The sequence below is a fragment of the Ovis canadensis genome, chromosome 13 (assembly GCF_042477335.2).
Source record: "Ovis canadensis isolate MfBH-ARS-UI-01 breed Bighorn chromosome 13, ARS-UI_OviCan_v2, whole genome shotgun sequence".
Lineage (NCBI taxonomy): Eukaryota > Metazoa > Chordata > Mammalia > Artiodactyla > Bovidae > Ovis > Ovis canadensis.
In genome coordinates, this window is record NC_091257.1 from 87,883,928 (window position 1) to 87,903,927 (window position 20,000).

The 20,000-nt window shown below is 48.5% G+C and overlaps 1 protein-coding gene across 3 annotated transcripts in view; it reads left to right on the forward strand.

The window, feature by feature from the left end:
• TOX2 (TOX high mobility group box family member 2) overlaps positions 1-18,806 on the forward strand; it is a 155,242-nt gene extending 136,436 nt beyond the window's left edge. For 2 of the 3 annotated variants that reach the window (XM_069548606.1, XM_070289262.1), the window contains 6 exons: positions 10,290-10,529; positions 12,740-12,967; positions 13,450-13,530; positions 14,569-14,964; positions 15,639-15,766; positions 18,018-18,806. In XM_069548606.1, the coding sequence (XP_069404707.1) occupies positions 10,290-10,529; positions 12,740-12,967; positions 13,450-13,530; positions 14,569-14,964; positions 15,639-15,766; positions 18,018-18,084 (1,140 nt within the window). In that variant the 3' untranslated portion in view covers positions 18,085-18,806. Of the gene's footprint in view, positions 1-10,289; positions 10,530-12,739; positions 12,968-13,449; positions 13,531-14,568; positions 14,965-15,638; positions 15,767-17,819 lie in introns of all 3 variants that reach the window. The other variant, XM_069548607.1, reaches the window with a different exon arrangement.
• Positions 18,807-20,000: the final 1,194 nt, after the last annotated feature.

Sequence of the window (20,000 nt, forward strand, 5' to 3'; positions counted from 1 at the left end):
AGCTAGAGAGTAGCCCTGCTCCCCACAGCTAGAGAAAAGCCTGCATGCAGCAATGATGACCCAGTGGGGCCCAAAATAAGTAAATAAAATTTAAAACCATTAAAAAAAAGATCAGCGAATGCAGGAAAATGATCTCAGTCTTTGAAGACAGCAAGAATTCTGACGTTCCCACTACCTAGCTGTGTGACCTTGGGAAAGTTACTTACCCTCTCTGGGTTTCAGCATCTTTATTATAAAAGGGAGACGATAGGAGGGTTTATGGCAAAGTTTGTTCATGAAGCTCCTACCACAATGCCTGGGACATAGCACTTACTATGATAGTAAGTATTGGTATTATTATGACTATTCTTACCATCTTCTATGAAACAGAGGTATTAGTATCTGTTGGAAAGAGCTCCTCTGAGACTATGGAAGGGATTGTAAAATGATAGTCAGTGGCTTGTTCATTTTCCTTTGGGGTTTGATTGTGCTCAGAAATAAGGAGGAGTTCCCAGACCCTTTGGAGCTGAGGTAGAGGTTTCAATGAGAGAATTAAGCAGAGCCACTGTTGCCTCCAGAAAAAAAACTCCAAGTCCCTGGGCAGAGCGTGAGGTCGTATTGATGACACCTTGTCCCTGCCTCAGAGGAAGCAGGGCGGATGTGTGGCCGTGAATCAGCAGAAAGCGGGAAGGAGACGGGTGTGACTGCTTCTCCCCCTGCTATGTGGGGGTGCCTTCGGCATCTGGGTTGCTCTCCATAGAGATTGCAAATGAAGCTTTGCGGAAAAACACCTTTGTGTCCTGCAGCCCTGAGAATCTATTAAGCCAGGAGAACCTAATTATGTTCACAGCGCCGCCGCCTTACCATTTCCTCTGTTTCATCCTTCTGGGAGAGGCTCAGATGTAGCTCCTGGACGTGACCATATGTTTCCATGAGACGAGCAGGAGGCTTGGTTCATTTAGTTACCAGCCATCTCATAAGCGCCAGCTGTGGCCTGGGCCACCTGCTTGGTGCTGGGGAAGCACGTTATATCTCTGCACATAAGCAGATGCTCCCTCCCCACCAGGATGAGCCTTGGGGTAGGCCCAGGTAAAAGTCGTGGCCAAAGGAGGGAGGAGGGGGAGAGGTCAGGGAAGGCTTCTCTGAGGAGGTGATGTTTCAGATTAGCCTCAAAGATGATAATACAGAAGAAAGGACCAGTGAGCCATGGAGGAAGCAGTCTCCATTCTAGGGAGAAGCCCACATGTCCGAGGAAGCTCTGGGAAGAACCTGGAGAGGTTGGGAGGAAAGCGATGGTGCAGAGGGTGGGGGCATCCTGCAAGGGTAGGACCATGCCAGCAGGTCGTGAGGGAGCTACAGGAAGCTTCTGAGCAGGTAAGAGACAGTTATACTCCTGAAGGGTCACTCTGATGGCCAGCAGAGCACCTGGGCTTGAAGAAGCTTTGCTGGGAGCCAAGAGGAGGGCTGGTGTCTTAATTTGTGACCCCCATTTGGGATCCCCCATAAAGCAGATCCCAACACAAATGTTTAGGTGCACATAGTTTGCTTGGGGGTAATCCCAGGATGCTCTGGGAAGGAAGAAGGGAAAAGGGACGGGAAGGGAAGAAAGCCAGGAAAGGGCAGAGTGGTGAGCTGTGACCACCTGGAATCCTGTTCCGGACCCTCCAAGAAGTGTATGGGATGCAACTCAGAATTGTCCTCTTGAGCAGGGGATGCCAAGGTTTTACCCACAAACTGCTGTCCCTTGGGGGTTGAGGGTTACTTCTGGGTTCAGCACTTCCAACTTCTTCGGACAGAAAACACTCTCAGGAAGGGAGATGCAGGAAGCCATCAGCAGGTGCAATAACCCTTGGACTCGGGCGGGGGGACCTCCAAAGTAGGCCAGAGGCAAACGGGCAGGCCCCTCACAGCATCTGCTGTAGTTGATTAGGACAAAAGGCAATGGTTGTCCAACAGTTCACCAGGGTGAATTCTGATTGGGGAAAGTGTCCTGTGAGCTGATGGAGAATTCTAGAATGTGTGGAGGGATTGACATTGTCTGACCATTTCTGTGTACTGTTCCTGTGAGCTCACCTTTTTTCCTTCCAAATTCTAAAATTGGCTTTAACCAAAACACTTTCTTAGGCAGGATATGGGAATTTGGAATCATCTCTGGGAAATGCGCCCTATCTGTAGGCATCTATGCAGAAGCCACGACTCACCCAGGGGGCCTGGAAGAAAGGAGGGAAAGTCAGATAAAGCTAGAGGAATGCCAGTGTTGAAGGAGTGGGCTGGAAAAGACCAGAAAGGAGAGGCTGGTGAGGTAGTTGGGCAACCAGGAGCCAGGCCCTGGACAGAGGGAAGAGGGCTGCCTGGAGAGGCAGCAGTTCTTGGAATCAGGGACTGAGGGGTGTCTTTGGGGAAGGTGTCATAGCTTAGAGAGAAAGTACAATGGTCTGGGGAAACCCAGCTCCACCTGCATTAACTGTGTGATCATGGGCAAGTCTCTGAACCTGTCTGAGTCTTGGCTTTAGTGGATGATATTATCCACCTTATTTGATGATTAAATGGGCCATAGATGGAAAAACTTAGCACTGCTTCTGGCACATATTAAATGCTTAACAAAAGTTTCTCCTCTTCCTCCTCTGATGAGGCCAGCAGTGAGGAAGGTGAAGATGATTAAGTGGTATTGGTAGTAATGAGGATACTAGATGACCAGCTGCTGGTGGGAGGGGAGGGCCTAGTGACAGGGAGGAAGCTGACTGTGCTGGGAAAAGTTGGGGCAGAAGTCTTTAGGAGCCTTGGAAATAAGGGAGGTTTTCACTTAAAGATGGGAAAGAAGTGAGCGTGATTCAATGCCAGTGAGATGCTGCCACAGAAAGGGTAGACCAGTTGACCAGATGGAAGATGCCTCAGGCCTGGGACAAGGCTTCTTGTGTGTGTTGTTTACTGAAGGAGAGGAATCGGGATCCACAGAGTAAAGACTTCAGTGCACTTGCACCACAGAAGGTGTTTTCAGGCCTTCATTACATTTTTATAAGTCTATAAATACATTTTGGGCTTCCCTAGTGGCTCAGGTGGTGAAGAATCTATCTGCAACTCAGGAGACCCAAATTCCATTCCTGGGTCGGGAAGATCCCCTGGAGAAGGAAATGGCTACCCACTCCAGTATTCTGGCCTGGAAAACTCCATGGACTGATTAGCCTGGTGGGCTATAGTCCATGGGATCATGAAGAATTGGATACGATTAAAAGTCTCTATTCAGATCCTATATAAACACTTTACAGTGATGTTTTATGTCTTGAATGCCTACGTAAAGCTGTTCTACTGTGTGCCTCCTTCTGAAACTCTCCACTCAGCATTGGTTTGAGTTCATCATCATTGGTAGGTGTACCTCCACGCCATTCACTTGAACTCTGCACAGAATTCCATTGTGTGAATAGATCACAAATTTCCACCATTTCCCAGCTAGCAAACATTCAGATTATTTCCAATTTTTCTGAAGTTAAAAGAAGCCATAACAAACTTTGTTGTAATGTGTCATTTTTGAAAGGTAATATCGTAACTCTCATATAAATATAAAATGAAACATCAGTTTATTTAATTTATTCATTAATGAAGAAGCCAGTAAAATATTATAACCGGCTCAAAGGAGAATCTAATGAATGAGTATGTATATAGGCAATCAAGAGTGCTGAAATAAATTTTATAGTAAATGCAAAACTGATTGATATCTATAGAGCAAGAATATAATGTTCAGGTTCTTCTTTTCTACATGGTAAGATCAATTAGTACCTCTACGAGACAACATTTTTTGCCTTTTTATGCACAACAGTCAGTTGCATTTCACCTCACACCTATTAGGATGGTTACTATCAAGAAAAATAAATAAATAACAGGAGAGAGAGAAAACAAGTGTTGGCAAGAATGTGGAAAAACTAGAACATTTGTTCACTAGTGGTAGGAATATAAGATGGTGCAAGCCCTTAGGATAACAATATGGCAGCTCCTCAAAAATTAAAAATAGAATCACTATATGATCCAACAATTCTGTTTCTGGGTACATAGCCAAAAGAATTGATAGCAGGGTCTTGAAGAGGTATTCGGACATCCACGTTCATAGCAGCATTATTCACAGTGGCCAAAATGTGGAAGCAACCAAGTGTCCATCCATAGACGAATGGATAAACAAAATGCAGTATATGAATATAATGGAATTTTATTTGGCCTTTAAAAGGAAGGAAAGTGTGATGCACGCTACAACATGGATGACCATTAGCATATTATGCTAAGTGAAATAAGCCAGTCACAAAAGAAAAAGAACTGTATGATTCCACTTCAGGAGGTACCTAGTAAATCAAATTCATAGAATACTAGTCAAATTTCATAGTAGTAAAATAATGGTTGCCAAGGACTTCAGGGAGGAAGGAATCAGGAAGTTATGGCTTAATAGATACAGAGTCTTAGGTTTGCAAGATGAAAAGAGCTCTGGAGATGGATTGTAGTGACAGGAACACAGCAATGTGACTATATGAATGCCACTGCACTCTGTGCTTCAAAATCGTTAAGATGGTAAATCTCATCCTATGTGTGGGTTCCTGTGCTCAGTCATGTCCAACTCTTTGTGACCCTATGGACTGTAGCTCACCAGGCTCCTCTGTCTATGGGATTTTCCAGGTGAGAATACTGGAGTGGGTTGCCACTTCCTTCTCCAAGGGATCTTTCCCAACCCAGGGATCAAACTCAGGTCTCTTGTATTGCAAACGGTTTCTTTACTGCTGAGCCACTGGGGAATCCTATGTGTATTTTACCACAATTTCTTTAAAAAATTAATGATAAAAAATAAGTTGCACTAATATCATTTTTGTACAGCATACAAAGTTGTAAAATAGGGACTTCCCTGGTGGTCCAGTAGTTAAGACTTTGCACTTCCAACACAGGGGATGCGGGTTTGATTCCTGGTCGGTGAGCTAAGATTCCACATGCCACGTAGCCAAAAAATAAATAAAATAAAATAAAAACACCTTTAAAAAAAAAAAAGGCAAGGGGGACTTTTCTGGTGGTCCAGTGGCTTAGACTCCACACTCCCAATGCAGGGGCCTGGGTTCAATCCCTGGTCAGGGAACTAGATCCCACATGTCACAATGAAGAGTTTATATGAACTAAAGATCCCACGTGTCACAACTAAATTTGTGAAACAGCAGATAGCCTGTGTGCATGCTCAGTCACTCAGCCATGTCTGACTCTGCTACCCTATGGACTGTGGCCTGCAGGCTCCTTGTCTGTGGGATTCTCCAGGCAAGAATACTGGAATGGGTTGCCGTGCCCTCCTCCAGGGGATCTTCCCCACCCAGGGATCGAACCCATGTCTCTTATGTCTCCTGCACTGGCAGGCAGGTCCTTTACCACTAGCTCAACCTGGGAAGCCCATAGCCTAGTCAAAGACAAAATATAGAAACAGATGACCCTAAGCCAACACCTAGGATGCCATTGAAAGGGCCTTCATTTGCCCATTTCAAAGTCTTTAAAATTTTCTGCAGTATATATGTGTTCTTGTGTATGTGGGAAAGTTCTTTACATCTTGGTGGTAGATTTGCTAGATTATAGGATATGTATCATCAGATTGCTTCCTAAAGTGTGTATCTTACTAGTTTACACCCCCACCAGTAGTATAAACAGAAACCCAGATGTCCAGGAAATAAATGAAAAGATGTCTGACTTCTCTAGGGCAGTGCAAATTAGAACAACTTTGGGAGCATTTCAGACTTAGAAAATTTGCAGAAATTCAAAGTCTGCCATTATCAAGTGTTGGTCATATATTAAACTCCTGAGGGAGGAGTATCTGATTGAAGAATTCTAAAGCAGGCAGCCAGGAAGGAAAAAAAAAGAAAGAGAGAAACAGACAGCAAGCCCTATACACAGAGCCCCAAGGTTAATTTGCCCTTGAAGAAATAATGTCAGGCCCTTGTTTAAAACTCACGGAAAGAAAAGTGTATACATGTCGGGATGGAAAAGGGGTGCTTAGAGAATAGATTTTAAAGCCTACTCTTTTTTTAAAGTGTTGAAAAATTTTTCCAGCTTTACTGAGATATTATCGAGATTTCACATATTCAAGTTTAAGGGATACAGCTTGATGATTTGATGCATGTATATGAAGTGAAGTGACGTGAAAGTCACTCAGTCGTGTCCAACTCTGCGATCCCATGGACTATACAGCCCATGGAATTCTCGCCTTTCCCTTCTCCCCGGGGATCTTCCCAACCCAGGGATCAAATCCAGGTCTTCCACATTGCAGGCGGATTCTTTACCAACTGAGCCACCAGGGAATGTGAAATAATTACCACAATAAGTGTGTGTGTGGTGATAACTTTTAGGATCTAGTCTTTTAACAGCTTTTAACTGTATAGTAGTGAAGTCGCTTGCTCAGTCGTGTCCAACGCTTTACGACCCCATGGACTGTAGCCCACCAGGCTCCTCCATCCATGGGATTTTCCAGGCAAGAGTACTAGAGTGGGTTGCCATTTCCTTCTCCAGAGGATCTTCCTGACCCAGGGATTGAACCCAGGTCTTTCGCATTGTGGGTAGACACTTTACCGTCTGAGCCACCAGGGAAGTTCCCCAACTATATAATAAAGTATTGTTAATTATAATCACCATACTGTACATGAGGTCCCCAGAATTTATTCGTTATATAGCTAGAAATTTTGACTTTTGAAAACCTTCACCCATTTCCCCCAACCCCTGGGCAACCACCGTTCTACCATTTGTGTGTGTGTGTGTATGTGTGTGTGTATATGTGTGTGTGTGTATGTGTGTGTATATGTGTGTGTGTGCATGCGCACATACGTGCTTAATCTCTCAGTGGTGTTCGACTCTTTGTGACCCCATGGATTGTAACCCACCAGGCTCCTCTGTCCATGGAATTTTTCAGACAATACTGGAGTGGGTTGCCATTTTCTACTCCAGGGGATCTTCCCAACCCAGGGCTTGAACCCTTACCTCTTATGTCTGCCTGCATCGGCAGGCAGGTCCTTTACCAACTGCGCCAGTCACGTAGGAGTGAGAACACAAAGGATTTGTCTTTCTCCTCTCGCTCATCGCACTCAGCATAATGCCCTCCAGGACTGTCCACACTGCGCAGAAGGCAGGGTTTCCTTCTTTTCTGTGGCTGAACAACATTGTAAAGTGTAAAAACCAATATCAAATTCCCAAAACAAAAGCTTCAGAGAAAGATTTTGGTGGAAGCAGAAAAGTTATTGGCAACTTAGACAAACAAAGGGGCTTCCCTGATAGCTCAGTTGGTAAAGAATCCGCCTGCAACACAGGAGACCCCGTTCGATTCCTGGGTCCGGAGGATCCACTGGAGAATGGATAGGCTACCCACTCTAGTATTCTTGGGCTTCCCTCGTGGCTCAACTGGTAAAGAATCCGCCTGCACTGCGGGAGACCTGGGTTCGATCGCTGGGTTGGGAAGATCCCCTGGAGAAGGGAAAGGCTACCCACTCCAGTATTCTGGCCTGGAGAATTCCATGGACTGCATAACCCGTGGGGTCACAAATAGTCAGACACAACTGAGCAACTTCTACTTTCACTTTAGACAAACCAAAGGAATCGAAATAATCATCACTGACAGGACAGAGAAATGTTACACTATTAATCCGCAAACACAGCGCCAAATACTGGGAGATGTACACAAAACGTAAACATCTCTGGGGAGTGGGAAGAATTTGGAGATTGAGATTGACATATAGCACTACCATGTATGAAATAGATGGTTCATGAGAACCTGCTGTGTAACCCAGGGAACTCAGTGCTCTGTGAAGACCTAAATGGGAAGGGAATCTTGAAAAGAGTGGATATATTATATATGTATACGTGTAACTGATCTCAGTTTGCTCCACAACAGAAACTAACATAACATTGTAAAGCAACTATACTCCAATAGAAATTTTAAAAAAGAAAGCAGGGACTCAAACAGATATGTGTACCACAGTGTTCAAAGCAGCATCCTTTACAATAAGTAGAAACAACCCAAACGGATGATGAATGAATGGATAAACAAAATGTAGTATATTCATGCATGTGCGTGCTCGGTCACTTCAGTCGTGTCCAGCTCTTTGCCTCCCTATGGGCTGGAGCCCACAAGGCTCCTCTGCCCATGGGATTCTCCAGGCAGGAGTACTGGAGTGGGTTGCCATGCCCCCTCGAGGGGCTCTTCCCAACCCAGGGATGGAACCTGTGTCTCCTGTGCCTCCTGCCTTGCAGGTGGATTTTTTACCCACTGGGCCACCTGGGAAGTCCAGTATGTTCATACAGGGGAATTAGTGTTCAGTCTTTAAAAGGGAGGAAATTTTGACACATGGGAGAACATGAGTGAACCTTGAAAACATTATGCTAAGTGGAATACTGTTGTTGTTTAGTTGCTAAGTCGTGTCCAACTCTTTGTGACCCCATAGACTGTAGCTCCCTAGACTCCTCTATGGGATTTCAGAATACTGAAGTGGATTGCTATTTCCTTCTCCAGGAAATCTTCCCGACCCAGGGACTGAACACACGTCTCCTGCTTGACAGGCAGATTCTTTACCACTGAGCCTCCTGGGAGGCCTCTAAATGGAATAAACCAGACACAAAAGGACAAATACTGTATGATTCTACTAAGTGAAGTACCTAGAATAGTCAAGCTCATAGAGACAGAAGTAGAAGGGTGGTTACCAGGGGCAGAATGAGCAGGAATGGGGAGGGGTATTGAAGGCGTACCAAGCTTTAGTTTTGCCAGATGAAAAGAGTTCTGTGGTTCGATGGTGGTGATGGTTATGTGAATGGGCTTGATGCCATTGAACTGTAGACTTAAAAACAGTTATAATGTAAGTTTCATGTTAGGCATGTTTTACTACAATAAAAAAAGAATATTAAAAAATAAGCGTGTTTGGGTCCCCAAGGAAACCGGAATAAATTCTCTAAAGTACAAATAGTACAGATTATATTCTTTGATCACGTTTGTTATGAGAAATGAATAGCAAAAAGGAAAGAAACAACAAAAAATTTTAACCTCAGAAATTCCCAAAGTCTTCTTAAACATCAGTTCCATGGGAGAGGAAATTTCAAATAAAATTTAGGAATAAGTATATCAAAAAGAATAATAATGAAAATCTCATGAGATGAAGTCTGGGAAAAGCTAAGGTCATGTTCAGAGGGAAATTCATAGCATGAAACATATTTCTAAATATCGAGGATGAAAATAATGAATTGAAGATGTGACTGAGAATTGAGGGGGAAGCAACACCAACCAATCTACAAAAGCAGAAGAAGAGATTAATAAATATAAAAAAATTAGATAAAGATACTATAAAGAGATGAATAAAGATAAAATAAAGAATTAGAAAGCAGAGAAAGAGTAGACCAGATAAACAAATTTCAGATTTGATTCTTTTAAGGAGGAAAAAAAAAATCCCACAAAATAAAAAAGAAAACTGATGAACTTCTCTAATAAAAAGTAAAAGGAAAACACAGATACGAGATATTAGAAATTAGAATTTGACCACAAATTTAAAGGAAATAAAAGTAACTACAAGAATATACAAATTGGTATGCTTCATTGAACAGTGCGTGTGTATCTATATACATATATAATATTTAGGTGAAAAATACACACTGTTCTAAATATGATTAGTACAAGAAGTGCCTGTATGTCAAACTCAGTAGTTTTCTTTATATTCCAAAAATAACCAGTTAGAAAATATCCTGGGGAATAGATAGTGAGAAAACCACTGACCTGTGGCGGCGGGAGGAAAGTGCAAACGTTCTTAAGGGATTTATTTATCTTTTGTATTTAACAAACCCTTACACAATATAGGGCTTACCATGTGCCAGGCATGTTTAATCCTTAACATCCCTAGAAGGTAGGTTTAATCATTAGCCACATTTTTCAGATGTAAAGCCTGAGGCACAGAGAGGTTAAGTAACTTTGCCAAAGTCACCCAGCGTACAAGCGGAACCAGATTTCAAAGTGCAGGCGGCTTCCAGCATCTCTGTTCTTTGCTGTTATGCTGTACAGGGAATAAGTGCAAAGATATACCATGTTTCAGGAGGGAAGATCCAATATCGTCAAATAACTTATGCACAACTGAACTGGGCTTTCTCACGAGGGCTGAGATGCTGACCGTCTAGACGTCGAGGTTGACCGTCAGCAGAATGGCGCCCCCCAGGGGTGCACCGAGTCGTGCAGGGGGCCCTGAGGAAGCCACAGGTCAGAGCGGACCCCCTCCTCTGAGTCTGACAATGCCAATGTGCTGGCCCTTTCTAACTCGGCACACAATCTCATCCTCTCTAAGATCCAGGAGATGGTCCACTCGGAGGTTGCTGCCTATGACTCGGGCCGACCAGGGCCCCTGCTGGGCCGCCCGGCGATGCTGGCCAGCCACATGAGTGCCCTCAGCCAGTCCCAGCTCATTTCTCAGATGGGCATCCGGAGTGGCATCGCCCACAGCTCCCCATCACCCCCAGGGAGCAAGTCAGCGACCCCCTCTCCCTCCAGTTCAACTCAGGAGGAAGAATCGGAGGCACATTTCAAGGTACGTGGGGATAGAGGTGCAAAGGCTTCAGATGCCTTAGAATGCCTTCCCGTCAGCAAGGGACAGGCCCTGTGGGGAAATGGGCATCGCCTACCCCTAGAAAAGACTACAAGAGTATAACTGTCCCCGTTGTCAGAAAACAAGGAAAATTCTGGGAAAACATGATGACATCTAATTCCTCAATGGCCAGTGGGTCATTTCACTGGCATTGATGGCATTGGCAAGATCCTCAGGGCCACATTTTGAGGCCACTCTGACCTTTCAGGAGGTCCACAGAGATGTGCAGCCCAGCACAGGACACCTCTGGGCATCACTGTGGGAGGGAGCATTAAAAACAACCCCCCATTGGGGACATGACCCCCCGCATATCCCTGGAACCAGGGGTTGTCCTGCTTCTTCAAGAACATGCCAGGGAATGAGAGCTCACCACCTGTCCAGCTCCTGACCTTTCTTTGCACTGACCCCAAGCCTCCCTCCCTGTCAAAGAGCATCTTGTTTTACTGGAGCAGGAAACAGAGACCCATCAAAGCCAAGGATGCTTGTGCTTGCCCGGAATCTCCCAGTGAGCCTCTGGTAAAATCAAGACTTGCTCCCACAATGCCTGCCTCCCTTTCTTCTTCAAAAGGGCCTCTCACCTCTTTCCACGTGGGGTCCCTGTAGAGGCCTGGGGCAGTAACCGTGGCATCCATCAGAAACCCTGACATCCTGGCTGGGGTGGGCACATCTGGATCCTGGTCTAGCTTTATCCTCAGGGTAACTTGGTCGCTACTGTAGTCCAGGCAGGAAGTGCTTTTAATTTAATTTGTATTTAACAAACCCTTCTAAAAGACTTCCATGGGGCAGATACTATTCTAAGGACATGACAGGTATTAATCCATATAATCTTTATCACAACCCTATGTGGTAGGTGCCTTTATTATATCTGATTGGCACATGGGGAAACCAAGGCACAGAGAAGTCAAGTGACTTATCAGGTGTCACAGAACCAGGATTTAAACCAAGATGGTTGTAGTCTGGCTCCAGCACACGTACTCTTAAACCACCCGCAATGCTTCATCTGCTCGGCAGACAGAACTGAGGCTTGGAGAGGTGGGTGACCGCAGAGAAACACTCAAGAACAGGACTGATGGGCCCACAGACTGCCCCTCACTGTCCCTCAGACCTGCAGACCCGAGTCTGGCCCATGGGTTCCTTATCAGTTTATGATATTACCTTCATTTTCTTGGAGCATTAGAACCACAGTCTTCGTAGCAGGATCCACAGCCATTGGCCAAAATCCCTGGTCCTTGGGTGGCCTGGGAGTCCTAGTCGGTGGGGGACGTGCCCACCCCCTCCATCCTGGAAGCCAGGTGCCCACAGTACTGAGATCCTGGAGTCTGACTGCATCAGAGGCCAGGTATCCAGGGTGAGGTCACCCTGCTGACAGTTATATTAATCTCTCTTCCATCCAGCAACTTCAAAGAGGGTCAGAGGGACTAAGCCACCTGCCCCAAGTCGCAGAGCTGAAAAGTGGTGGAAGAGACCAGTCTTATTCAATCAAGAATAATCTTTGGGGATTATTTGTGATCACAAGAGGGGAGAGGTGTTAAGAAAAAATATATATATCCAAAACTTGGAAATAGTCCAAAAACAGATGACTGCACAGTCTTTCAATGGCATATCACTGCCTCATCGAATAGGCTTAAGAATTATCTGATGATTCTCTGGGAGATTATACCTTCTGTTTGATCCCTCCCTCATTATTGATGGGGGCTTTTACATTCTGTAAAGGAAGATGTTAACTTGGGGTGGGGGAAAAGTGATGAAGAGGTAAGCAATTTTTGTTTGATTACAAGGCAAATTAATTTTTCCCTGTAGAGACACAAATGACTTCTGTGCAGCAGAAAAGACTAAAGGCCCAGAGGTGATAGTCTTATTGCTCTATAGGGCAGTAACTTGTTGCTTTCTCTGAGTTTTTTTTGAATGAACTTTACCATCATTCTGAATGAAAAACCCAGGGCTCGTACCCAGAGCATGTGTGCACACTCGCTTGTGTGTGATTTATGTGTGTGTGTATTCAAGCCCAGGGGGGTTGGCCAGGGCATTGCCGATGTGTGAGCAGGGCTGGGCAAGCTGGGAAAAGCTAAGGAAGGTCCAGCTCAGTCTAGGCTGGGTCGGTTAGCTGGAGGTCCTGGGCTTCTCTGGTTTGCTGACTCCCCTCACCCGGGCAGATGTCGGGAGAAAAGAGACCTTCAGCTGATCCTGGCAAAAAGGCCAAGAACCCAAAGAAGAAGAAGAAGAAGGACCCCAATGAGCCGCAGAAACCTGTGTCAGCCTACGCACTCTTCTTCAGAGATACTCAGGCTGCCATCAAGGGACAGAACCCCAGCGCGACCTTCGGGGATGTGTCCAAAATCGTGGCCTCCATGTGGGACAGCTTGGGAGAGGAGCAGAAGCAGGTGAGCCCCCATCCCTTCCTGGGCCATCCCCCGAGGCTCTGTAGTCAGACTTGGAATGTCTAGAACCAGGTCCAGCCTCTGGAACTAGGGGAACTAGCCTCTGCCCAGCCTCTGCTGAGGACTCTACTGGGCTCACTTTGCCCATCTGTAAACTGGGGAGGTAGGGCCGGTCCCATTTGGCTGTTCTGTAGCTGTGTTCACTAGCGACTTGGTTAAGTGGGGGAGGAAATTGGACCTCTGCTGCCTCATCTGTTAAATGGAAACAAGCATCTCCATCCATCATGTGCTTCCAACTCTGAAAGTCTGGGGTCCAGGTCACAGCTTTCCTACCCACTGGCCGTAAGCCTGTGGCTTCCCCTCAAGGGACTGCGGGGGGAATAGAAGCAGACCTAGCTCAGAGGTTAGTGCCGGTTACCAGCCCTATGAGCTCAGGCTGACCACCTGACCTCTTCCTGATATCACCCACATCTTGGATCTTTCAGGCCTACAAGAGGAAGACCGAAGCAGCGAAGAAGGAGTATCTGAAGGCTCTGGCAGCCTACAGGGCCAGCCTTGTTTCCAAGGTAACATCTGGGATCCCTAGGCCCAGTCCTTGAGGAATAGAGCAAGAACTGAAGTCCATGGGAATGGTCAACACCGCAGGTCTTGAAAAGGATGAATAAGACCAATGTGGCCCCTTCTCTGGGCTTCCCAGGTGGCACTAGTGGTAAAGAACCCACCTGCCAATGCAGGAGACATAAGAGACCTGGGTTCAGTCCCTGGGTGGGGAAGATCCCCTGGAGGAGGGCATGGCAACCCACTCCAGTATTCTTGCCTGGAGAATCCCCATGGACAGAGGAGCCTGGAGAGCTATAGTCCACAGAGTCACACAGAGTCAGACTCAACTGAACAACTTAGCACACACGCACGCAGCCCCTTCTCCGGGGTACCTCCTGTGTGCCAGCTCTTGCTGAGTACTTTACATGCATCTCATTTCACATGATTCTTCCAACAAGAACCCAGTACACAGAGGAGTTAAGCAACTTGCCTGGAAGTATCCAGTCTGTTAAATGGCTGTACTAGGATTCAAACCCGGTTTTGCCCGTCTTCAAAACTGGCCTTTACTCCTGTCCTACGCTCAGCTTTCTCTGTCGACACCAGTATCACAGGAGGCTCAGCATAGTGGTGGTTGCGTGGTCCAAGCCGGGGAGGGAGGTGATCTGGCAGCTGATACAGAGGACATGGTTTCTGAATTGGGCCAGAAAGGGTCAAGCAAAGAGGGTGTCCCAAATCAAGGGAACAGCTCATGCCAAGGCACAGAGGCTGGGAGAAGCCCACGGAGAGGATAACCCAGCTGGGCGATGCTCGTGCCTCGGGCCAGGCTGAGAAGCATGGGTTCGCCCGTGGACAGGGGAACCCCCGGGGATCAAAATATGGGGTGGTTGGATGGTCAGAGCCAAGGGTGGTGGGTCCTGAGTGATCTCTCGTGAGTCCCTTGCTCTCCCCTGAGGGGCACGAGAGCCAGCCAGTGGGTTACAAAACCACATGGGTCTTGTGGCCCAAGTTCCAGCTTATCCACGTTGGTTCCAGCTTATCCAGATTGGTGTCTTGTTTCCTTCCAGAGCTCCCCTGACCAGGGTGAGACCAAGAGCGCTCAGGTGAACCCTCCAGCCAAGATGCTTCCCCCCAAGCAGCCCATGTACGCCATGCCGGGCCTGGCCTCCTTCCTGACGCCATCTGACCTGCAGGCCTTCCGCAGTGGGGCCTCCCCTGCCAGCCTCGCCCGGACGCTGGGCTCCAAGTCACTGCTGCCCAGCCTCAGCGCCTCCCCACCGCCACCGCCCTCCTTCCCTCTCAGCACACCCCTGCACCAGCAGCTGCCGCTGCCACCCCACGCCCAGGGCACCCTCCTCAGCCCACCCGTCAGCATGTCCCCAGCCCCCCAGCCTCCCGTCCTGCCCACTCCCATGGCACTCCAGGTGCAGCTGGCCGTGAGCCCCTCACCTCCAGGGCCACAGGTAAGCAGGACCCAGTGAGAATGCACTCCTGGGGAACCCCCTTGCGGAAAGGGAAGGCAGCTTGGGGTTCCAAATACTGGCCCTGTGAAACCTCAGCCTTGGCACTTTACCCCTCTGAGCCTCAGTGACCACATCTGTGAAATGGGATGAGTACGCCTCGCCTGAGATGCACTGGCTGCAGAGAACAGCTGGCAGGTTGCCAGGCAGATTCTTCAGATTCCTAGGGTATCCCAGGCCTTCCTCTCTCAGCTTCTGTCCATTCCTGCACTCCGGCCAGAGAGACTGAGGCCACAGAGCCTTAGCCCCTGGCTCTCCCCAAAGCCTTTGAAGCTTGACCCCTGCTAATTGCTCCACAGACACTGGGAATTATAAGGCCTGCTTGACCCTGGGAGGTCATGCAGCCCAGTAAGTCCATTTTACAGAGTGGGAAACTGAGGTCCAGGGAAGGAAAGTCCTTCACCACCAGCACCCCACCCTTGCAGCTAAGACTAGGACTGGATTTTCCAAAAGGTGCTCTACCAGGGAAAAGAAAGAAGTGGTCCAGGCAGATGGGCAGAGCAGAAATTTCATATAAGCCAGGGCAGTGTCTCTGGGAACAGCCCCATCCCTGCGCTGCCTGAGAGGCACCCCTTTGGCTCTCCTTTGCTCACCGCCTCCTCCTCCCCGCTCGGCAGGACTTCCCTCACATCTCTGAGTTCCCCAGCGGTTCTGGATCCCGCTCCCCTGGCCCGCCCAACCCCACGAGCAGCGGAGACTGGGACAGCAGTTACCCCAGCACCGAGTGTGGCGTCAGCACCTGCAGGTGGGCCCTCACCCCCACCCCTGCCCACGGTGGGCGCTGCTGATGCGAGTAGCATGAGGATGGGGTGACAGAGTGGAAAGGGCAACGGGGACACTGCAGATCACTGTCACTTGCAGGAGGGCCTCATGGGCACCAGGTGCCCGGCGTCGTCAGGAGAGGAAGTAGAACAAAGCAAGGACCCATGGGGACTCAGCTGTCTGGGGCTAGGCCTGTGGGGGACACCGAGGCCCATCTTCGCTCTTGCTGTTTTTCCTTCCATCCTATTATTTTTCTTTTCCTTTTTTTTTTTTAAGATTTATTTATTTATTTAGTCCTCCCTGGTGGCTCAGATGGTAAAGCATCTGCCTGCAGTGCAGGAGACCCAGATTCGACCCTAGGTCAGGGAAATCCCCTGAGGAAGGGCATGGCCACCTGCTCCAGTTATTCTTGCCTGGAGGATTCCACGGGCAGATTTATTTATTTTTGGCTGCACTGGTCTTTGTTGTGGCTCACCGGGCTCTAGAGCTCAGGCTCAGTAGTTGTGGCGCAGGAGCTTAGTTGCCCCGAGCCTCGTGGAATTTTCCTGGGGCAGGGGTGGCACCCGCCAGTGGATTCTTCGCCATTGGACCACCAGGGATGTCTCCACCCTGGTTTCTTTTCTCACAAGTGCTTCCGCGTGGCATTCATAGCTAGAGCGACCGTCTTTGGTCAGCTTCCCTCGGAGCAGAGCCTGAAGCAGGAATTTGGTGTCCTTGATGACATATATTTGTTCAGGGAGAACCTGTACCAGTAGCGGGGCTAGGGCAGTAGCTGGGGCAGGGAGGAGCCTAGCGAGGGTGTGGCCTCGGCCAGAGACTGGCTTTTATTTTTTAATTAATTTATTTATTATAATTGGAGAATAATCACTTCACAATATTGTGATGGTTTTTGCCACACATCAAAATCAATCGGCCACAGATACACATGTCCTCCCATCCTGAACCCCCATCACTGCCCCCCCTCAATTCCTCTGGGTTGTCCCAGAGCACTGGATTTGGGGGCCCTGCTTCGTGCATCCAACTTGCACTGGTCATCTGTTTTCCATATGGTAATATACATGTTTCAGTGCTATTCTCTCTGGCGTTGGCCTGATCTCATGGGAACTCTGGGCTCCAATCACAGTACAGATTTGGTCCCATTTTTTAAAATAAAATAATTTTTTATTATTTTTTGGCCGCACCAAGCACGGAGATTTGGTCCCAACTTTTAAGAGTTCTAGCTTTTTGTATCCTCAGCGCTGAGGACCAGGTGGTCTCCCACCAGGATTCCAGGAAGGGTGTTTGGTTCCGCATGCACGCGCGCGTGCATGCGCACACACACACACACACACACACCCCTCCAACACACACACACACACACACACCCCTCCGACACACACACACACCCCTCCAACACACACACACACACCCCTCCAACACACACACACACACACCTCCGACACACACACACACACCCCTCCGACACACACACACACACCCCTCCGACACACACACACACACACCCCTCCGACACACACACACACACATACCCCTCCCATACACACACACACACCCCTCCGACACACACACACACCCCCCTCCGACACACACACACACACACCCCCCTCCAACACACACACACACACACCCCTCCAACACACACACACACACCCCTCCGACACACACACACACCCCCCTCCAACACACACACACACACACCCCTCTGACACACACACACACACACCCCTCCGACACACACACACACACACACATACCCCTCCCCCACACACACACACCCCTCCGACACACACACACACACACACACACACACACCCCTCCGACGCCGGCCGGTGCATAGTCAAGAGTCAAGACGGGACTGGCCTAGACCTTCACGCATCTTCCGAGGGGCCGCTGAATCCGGGGAGGGGATGAACGGCCAGTGAGCGGCTGTCCCCACGCACTCGGGCTCTGTGTCCAGCCCCGTGAGGACCAGGGGACTCCTGGGCGGGGGTGGGGGGCGGCCACATCAGCTCTGACAGCCCCTCCTCTCTCCCCAGCCTGCTCCCCAGGGATAAATCGCTCTACCTCACCTAAGCCCGTCTCCCTGCCTTCCCTGAGGCTTGCTGGAAGGGCGCTGCTCAGAGCCTTGAAGGGCTGACAGCAGAAAAGAGGCCTCGGCAGAAAGCAGGGCGCCGGCGCGGAGCGCAGTGAGACGCCCGGGCCCAGGGCTGAGGCTCTTCCTCACCTCCCGGCAGACTCTGCAGAGGCCGCCCGCCGCCCGCCGCCAGCCCAAAGACCCTGCTGGAACCTCCCGCCCCCTGACCGCTTGCTCCAGGGTTCCTGTGGACCCCGCGCCTCGCCTGCCGCCGTCCCTTCCGTCTGGTCGTCTGGCGCCAGAGCCCATGGTCTCCGGAGCTGCCCCTGGACCGGTGGCCCTGCCGCAGGAAACCACCCCCAGATGCGCCGGGCGGGGGTCAGCTCAGCCCCAGGCGTGCAAATCCGGTTTTACAGTGTGAACAAGACATTATGACACTTATAAACTGTTGGCTCCATGTAAGTATTAGTTGACTACGTGTTTTAGAAGCTGTGCTGAAGACACCTGTAAGATTATTTTGTTGGGATGGGGTGGGGCGGAAAGTAGATTCCTTAAAAGTTAAAAAAAAAAAAAGCATTTTATATGACCCTTAGCACATTTTTTTTAAGTTTTATCTTAAGGGAGACGTGCACAAAAGAGGCTGCCAAACCATTTCACCCTCTGTACAGCAGGAACTGGACAATTTATAGCCACATTCAGAGACATCATGCTTTTTTTTTTTAATCATACATTCATCTATTTAAAACAGCCAGCAACTACTTCTGTCTATTTACGAGGAACAATCGAGAACAAAATTGCAGTTTCTATCATAAAGTGTGTGTGCTTTGGGGGTTTGGTTTGGGTTTGGGTTCTTAATGTTTGCAGCTGTTTCTGACCCTGCAAATGTCTGTCTTGGTGCCCAGTGCTTCTCTCGAATTTCTTTATAATAAAACTGATAAAAAGTTGGAAACAAGCCTGTCTCTCTTTACCTTGGTAAGCCAGGGGCAGGCCCTCTGCAGTGGTGCTTGGTGGTGGGATTCCCAGGACAGAGCCCCTGGTGTCAGTCAGGTTGAGGGCAAAGTCCCCCTTGCCCTTTCTCCATCCTTGAGGGTCTCTGCGGGCGACAGAGCCTGGATGGCCTCAGTCTTGCCATCTGTAGAAGTGGGGCAATGACGGTGCCAGCAAGTAGGTTCCCATGGTGATTCAAGGTGCTCTGGCCTTGCGTGCTGGCCACACAGGGAGCTCCCATTGGCAGGTAACCACAGTGAGCCCCTCCCAACCACTCCCTTGCCCCCAATGGAGCTTCTGTCCTCTGGAAGTTTCCAAGCTGGTAGAGGTGAGAGGTGTGTTCAGGGCAGCAGGAGCCCAGGGTGGGAAGAGGGACTCCTCCAAACCCGAGTATAGCAAGCATCTCAGACAGGGAACTCTTAACTGGTTTTCCTGATAGATGTTAGGGGTGATAACCTCAAAATAATAATTATGTGAATATTTTAACCGTTTCTGGAAAAATCACAATTGCCTGGTGTGGAGGAGCTATGGGGAGACTGCAACTCTTGGGCCTCACGACACAGCTATTTGGAGATGAGGGGCAGGTTTAGGCACCCCCAAACCAGGCCCATGACCCAGACAGAGGAAACTCCATGTGCCGGGGTCCAGCCCTGGTGGATCCAGGGTAATTCGAAGCGGAGACAGAGTTGGCGTCCTTGGAAAAGGCTATTTAATTAGAAGTATAAAGAGAGATTAGAAAGGAATAGTGTAGTAGGAAAATTAGTGGAGAAAAGGAGGCTGAATAACTTGGTTTATGTGGGGTACCAATAAAGCTTCGAGATAAGAAGCTTGCACCACCTACGTAGGCCTCCGGCACCCACTTGAATAGTGGAGAGTGCCCCTCCTTGGGCTCCCTCTCGCTTGGATCTTAAAAGCCAGGGCAAAATTAGCAGGCTTGGCGAGCACCCACGCTCCAGATGGGAATTCAGCCAGAAAAATGGAGAACAAGAAAGAACGACACGGGGGAATCAGTCTTTCCAGAAACTGATCCGATTTCTTTATTTTCAGGTTTGCTTATATACCTTTTGTTACACATAGAGACAAATGGAAATTTTAAAGTCACGCAGGCGTCAGCAGTCCTGACCTTTATCAAAATCAGGTGCTTTATATAAATGTA